The following is a 6000-nucleotide window of genomic DNA, read 5'->3' on the forward strand; positions in this document are numbered from 1 at the left end:
TCGGGCATACTACGTCACACACAGCCACACAGTGTCCTGTTCACTCGACGGCCTTTTTTTTTTTTTTTTTTTTTTACAGTTTTTGAACTTTACCAAGACAGCAATATTGTTAGCATTAGCATTGTGTCGGCCTATTGATTGCGATGTTGAAAGATGCTGTGGTTGTCTACTACCAAGCGAAGACCCTCCTCTCTCCGCTCTGCGCAAATTAGCGGCTGCAGCATTCAGGTTTCAAATTTTCCGTGGTCAAACGCCAGCGAATGAAGCGAAGCAGAACGCTTCATCCGGGTTTGGTGTGAACATAGCATTAGTTCCTGGGACAAAAAGTTCCTGTGGGCTATTGTTATTTTGCATTCATACAGTACCCGAGGTGGCCAGAGCATTTACCAGATGTAAATCAGGCAGACGCTGCTGTAGTAGGTGGCTGTAGGGGAGAAAAAAAAACAAATATATGCAAAAACAATTATGCTCTTATAGATACAAGGCAGATAATAAAGATTACATACATAAATTGCACCAATTTTTCTCATTTATGAATGAAATATTTTGATTTGCGAGACAAACTAGTTATCCTGATATGAAGCATAAATATGATGCATAGTAGAAGTACAACGTATTAACATCATCTGCCATTTATTATACGTACAGCGGACCCCAGTTTATCAGGGTGTGTACGTCTCCAACCCAATCGCAATACAGTATGTGAAAATCTGCAAACTACCAACACGCTTTAAAACAAATCTAAATTTATGAAATTACACTTCGACTTGCACTTTGTTAAAAGGAGCTCCAGCTGTAATGATGTTTGCTCGATATGATTTATTTGGTTGTTAGTAACCTAACTATATAGATCACATTTTCGAAAATACCGGTACTTTAGTTGTATGTATGCCACCATTGTCACAGTGTATTCTGGGTGGTGATGTAGAATGGTTGCTGCCCACATTGCTGTTTTCTGCCAAGAAAAGCAAAAACAATTGTGGACTACTACCGGCATTGGCGAAAAGGAGTCAAAATGCCACAATGTGCGGATTTTGGATGTAATTTTCAATCAAAGGGGAAGAAACAAAGCGAGCTAATCCTCCAAAGCTTTCCTAATTAACGGAAGTTAAGAAAAGAGTGGGAGGACAAGATAATTCCCTGTCAATGTAGTGTTATTTCTTTTACACCACAATGTGTCTGCGTAAGCAAACACACAGCCAAATAAAATTGTAAAAAAACACACACACAAGGTGTGGTGAAATGAAAAAAGCCAATGTGAAATAACAATATATCATATCATGACAAAGTAGCAGCAGGCTAGGAGAATTAGGAGCAACCCTCTTGATGCAAACCTATCATCTTCGACAAATCACCGCACCTCCTCGACCGTTTAACAGTTGCACCGTTACGGTCAAGCAAATATGTTCATTTAATTGATAATGACTCAACGTGATTCTGCTTTGAGTGTGTGTGTGTGTGGGGGTGTGTGTGCGTGTGCGTGTGTGCGCGCGTGCATGCGTCTCTACTCTTCTCTAGTCTGATCCCAGCTAGTTGAATGTCTTGTCAAATTATACAAATTGTGAACAAAATAATTCACACTCAGGGTCACTGATGGTGTAGTGGTACACACGCCTGAGTTGTGTGCGGGCAGCGTGGGATCGGTTCCCGCTCAGTGACGATGTCTGTGTGTCCCCTGCGACTGGCTGGCGACCAGTTCAGGGTGTAGTCTGCCTTTCGCCCATTGTCAGCTGGGATAGGCTCCAGCACCTCCTCGCGACCCTGTACAGGATAAGCGGTTTGGGAGATGACACATGACACATAATTCACACTCGACTTATTTTTGAGGGAAGTGTTAGAAATGCATCACTACTTGTCGCTCTTTAAACTGCTGGTTTAACTCTGGGTCAGGATGTGTACATGCTCTTTGTCACATCTCAGTCACGTCATCAGAACAACAACCAAACTATTGGCATCTGATCCAACTAAGACTGATGTGTAGTTCATCAAACAAATAAGACTGATGTAGTTCATCGGGCTGCTACTTGAGACATTTCTAATCGCCCTTTGTGTCCTATTTCATATTTTATTACAAAGTGGTTGTGCTCTGTTTTTGCAGACATATTCACCGTTCTGAGGGAGAAATGCACATATGTTTACAAAGAATTAAAAGGGTAAGTATTCTACCATTATTATGACCTATTATTTTCAATTTCACTTCATCACACCAGTTCAGTTCACTCTCTTCTATGAAACTACACAGCAACAATAAAATTCTGCCTGATGGATGTTTTTGAAAAATTGTTTACACTGCATATTTTGGGGGCTACTTATTCAATTTGCCCTGAATTAAAACAACAGCCTTTGGGAACTGACAACCTCGTCTGTCAAGTATGAGTTGGATCATCTGGAAAACATGGCCGCCATTGAACAAAGCATCTTTTCAGAGGCTGGGCTTAGCAGCTAATTGTCCCATAACTCATTGAGCATTCATCCAATTGTCATCATAAAACTTGGGGCTGTCTGCACAACATGTGTGGCAGTATGTCTCCTACAGCATTTGAAGCAAAACAGGACAGCCACGAATTGTCAAAATCATGTTTTTTCCCCAAAACTTGTGTTGTAAAGCCTATGTCACTCACACTTCATGATTACAACCCAGTTCAAGGTGCTGTGTGCATTTGTGTCCATGATGAATGCCTTGCTGTGCTTTAATTTGTATTAACTGAGACGCATAGATGAGACATTTCCGTTCCGTAATTGCTAATCCTGGAACACAGTTTATACAATATAAGCAAGATTGACTCTCATTGACAAAATTGTTGGTAAAGATGATACAATAAATAATAATAAAAGAGAGAAATAAATGATAACAGTAGTAATAAATGAAAAGTTAATGACAACTAATCAATGAAAGTCAGACATTGCTTTGTGGTTAGTCAACCAAAATGAATGGTTGACAAGTACCGGTAGTCACAGTACTGTTTGGTGACACCCTGTGGAAAACACACTAAACATGGACTTCTGGAAGCAAAGGAGAGAGTTGTTTTAGTAGATTAAAAAGATAATTATCCACAAGTATGTTAAAGGCTGCAAGACCATCTGTCTTCAAACAACTTGATGTTCCTGTGACACCTGCCATCATTTTTTCTTCCCACGTTTGGCATCAAACAATGATGCCATCAAGCTGTTGTCTTGCGGAATACACAGGAAGCCCGCTAACCTGTTTTTCAGGTTTGGTCATGTGATTCTGCGCATATAGCGGATTACCTTGATATTTGACAGACGTCAAGTCTTTATCTTGATGTGATATACATCAAAATCGCCTCTGGACCTTAAACTTCTCGGCCATGAATGCAAACCGCAAGAACAGCAGCAAATAAATTCCAAATTGTGCTGACGTATTCTAGTATGCGTTTATTCTTGTGTTGCAGAATTCCAGGGTTGAAGTTGGTGGGAATGCAGTTTGCCCCCGCTCTTCACCTGCAGCTGGAAAAAAGTTCGGGCTCTCGAGAGTCTGACATGCAGATGCTGCGCTCAATTGTAGATTATGTGAGTTTCCTTTTGTGTCACACTAAATGTATCATACACCTCACCCTGACAACTTCCTCTTTTCATCCCTTCAATACTACACCTCTGTCTTTTTAAGACCAGCGTAAGGAGAGTTGTAATGTTGCGATACCAGAATTACGTATTCAATTTACACTGACTTCATACGTGATGCTGTGGGATCGAGTGTCGTTCTAAATTCCATTTAATTTGAGGCATATTTGTACCTATTTTAGTCGGATTGCAAATTTTAGTGTTGAAGTTAAGATGTCTACAGCATGACTGACAAATTAAGAGACAGACATTTGTTTTGTGTAACTCATTCTTTTTTTGCATATTTTGGTTGTTAGTGTATGGAGAGGCAAGTGGCACTGACCCTCGCCCGATACCTCGAAAAAGAGGAGCGATATCCCCCTCCACCCAGGTAAGATCAGTCTTGATATCACCATTGCAGTCTATGGGCTGGCAGGGTTTAAAGGGATGTCAACCCCCAAATTTTCTTTACAATATTATGGTCTGTGTAGCCCCACTAGTCGAAACACGGCAATCTGTTTAATATTACATTGAAATCCACTCGTTTTTGTCCATCTTATTGGGCGGCCTTTTTGCCATTGTCAACTGAAAATTACATCACAGTTGGTCGGGGCTCAGGTAACAACCAATCATGGCTCAGCTTCAGAAAACAGGTGAGCCATGATTGGTCATTATTATCTGAGCCCTGAACAACTGATGTCATTTTCAGGAGACAAAAAGTGACTAAATGTCTGCCCCCTGAGTTGGATAAAAATGGGTGGATTTTGCTGCTTAAAGGGGAAGTTAACGCAAACTTTTTTTTCAAGAATATGTTCTATTCAAGCCCACTAGTTGAAACAGGGCACTCTGATAAATATTGCGTTTGTGGAATAAGTGTTAATCCACTCGCTTTTAGCGGGTTTTGTTGTGAGCAGTTGTGATGTCATTTTCAGTCGACAGAAGACAAAATGGCCGCCCCCAGAGATGGCTAAAAACAAGTGCATTTTGTTGCTTATCTTATATTCCACAAACGCTAAATTAATCAGAATGCCGTGTTTGAACTAGTGGGCCTGCTGTGAACATTCTTGAAAAAAATATGTTTGGGATGACTTCCCCTTTAACTCATATTCCACAAGAATAGTGGAGGCACATAGAACATATTGTCAAGAAATCTTTTGGGTTGACTTCCCCTTTAAACAACAAATGTCTGTTGTTGCTTGTGTCCTCAGCATCAGAGTGGTGGTGACTATTGAACAGACGGAAGAGGACATACTGAAGGCCAAGTCGTGTATCCAGGAGGCCGCTTTAACATTACTTAAATGACTACGTTGTTTATTTTACCAACCAATGTCAATGGACCTCTTATCCGTTCTTTGGACTGAGTAATATGGATGACAAAGATATGGTCACCCACATTGTGAACACACTTACAATGCTTGTATTACGAGGCTCTTGATGGACATTTTTATATCCTATCTCTGTTTTTTATTACCCCCCTCAGTGTCTTGTGTATCCATCCATCCATCCATTATCTATACCGCTTACCATATCATGAATATTGACTGACAGCTGTGACTAATAAAAAAGGAAAAAAAACACTCCTGTTGCTGCAGTGCTAATGTTACTGTTTGGAGAAGTTGACAGCTGCTTTTGTTGCAGATTAAAATGTTCCAACATTTGGAATCACCACACTGAGATTGTTCACATTAATAAGCACATACATTCACTGGCTTGGCCTCTTTAGCACCTGATCATGTTTTTGTCTTTTATTTCTTTATTCTTGCTTTTAGTTATTGTATATTCAAATTTTTTTTCCGACTAAGCCAATTATAGAATAATGAAACACTAATATTTAAAATAAAGTCTTTATTTCTGCCAGAAATGTGAAATGTCTCTTTGTTGAGCTGTTAGGTTGTGAATTTCTGTTGATCATCACTTTTTTCAGCTTGTCGACCAAAACGCACAGTTGACATTTCATTTTTAGTTTTTTCATTGAGTTTTACGTATATTGCACCTCACATTTAGGGAGAGTCCTTCCTCCTTAGGTTAAATCCACAGTCACCAGGAATGTGCAGTCAGAGAAAGTAGAGCCCTCATTTTAGATAAAGATTAACATAAAATTCGTTCCTATTTGAGTTCTCTAGTATGTTCGTTATTTTTGATTTTCTTTTTGAATCCGATGTCCAAATTTATTTAATTGTTGAAATTGCTGAATTGACATATTTCCTGTTCAAATAAAAGGGCATGACAGGAAGTGCGACAGCAGCCAGTCTCGCCTCAGGTTGTGCAATCCGTTACAAAAAGCAGAAATAGCACATTGCAAATGCACCACCTAATAATAAATTTACTGAAATACAACAGGAGGCACGTCTGTTGTCTTATTTATACGCTTCCGTCATCAGGCCCCCTAAAATGTTCTTAAAAGCGGTGTGCGAGACGCAATTTTATGTTGGTGTCGTT

The 6000-nt window shown here is 39.8% G+C and overlaps 1 protein-coding gene across 3 annotated transcripts in view; it reads left to right on the plus strand.

Annotated features, from left to right (window-relative positions):
- Nucleotides 1-5138, plus strand: part of sptlc1 (serine palmitoyltransferase, long chain base subunit 1) — a 30966-nt gene extending 25828 nt beyond the window's left edge. For all 3 annotated transcript variants that reach the window (XM_086053749.1, XM_086053747.1, XM_086053750.1), the window contains 4 exons: nucleotides 2099-2153; nucleotides 3414-3531; nucleotides 3879-3952; nucleotides 4770-5138. In XM_086053749.1, coding sequence (XP_085909875.1) covers nucleotides 2099-2153; nucleotides 3414-3531; nucleotides 3879-3952; nucleotides 4770-4863 — 341 coding nt within the window. In that variant the 3' untranslated portion in view covers nucleotides 4864-5138. The remainder of the gene's footprint in view (nucleotides 1-2098; nucleotides 2154-3413; nucleotides 3532-3878; nucleotides 3953-4769) is intronic.
- Nucleotides 5139-6000: the final 862 nt, after the last annotated feature.

The sequence above is a fragment of the Filicampus tigris genome, chromosome 15 (genome assembly GCF_054856515.1).
Source record: "Filicampus tigris isolate MCC_2025a chromosome 15, RoL_Ftig_1.0, whole genome shotgun sequence".
Classification (NCBI taxonomy): domain Eukaryota; kingdom Metazoa; phylum Chordata; class Actinopteri; order Syngnathiformes; family Syngnathidae; genus Filicampus; species Filicampus tigris.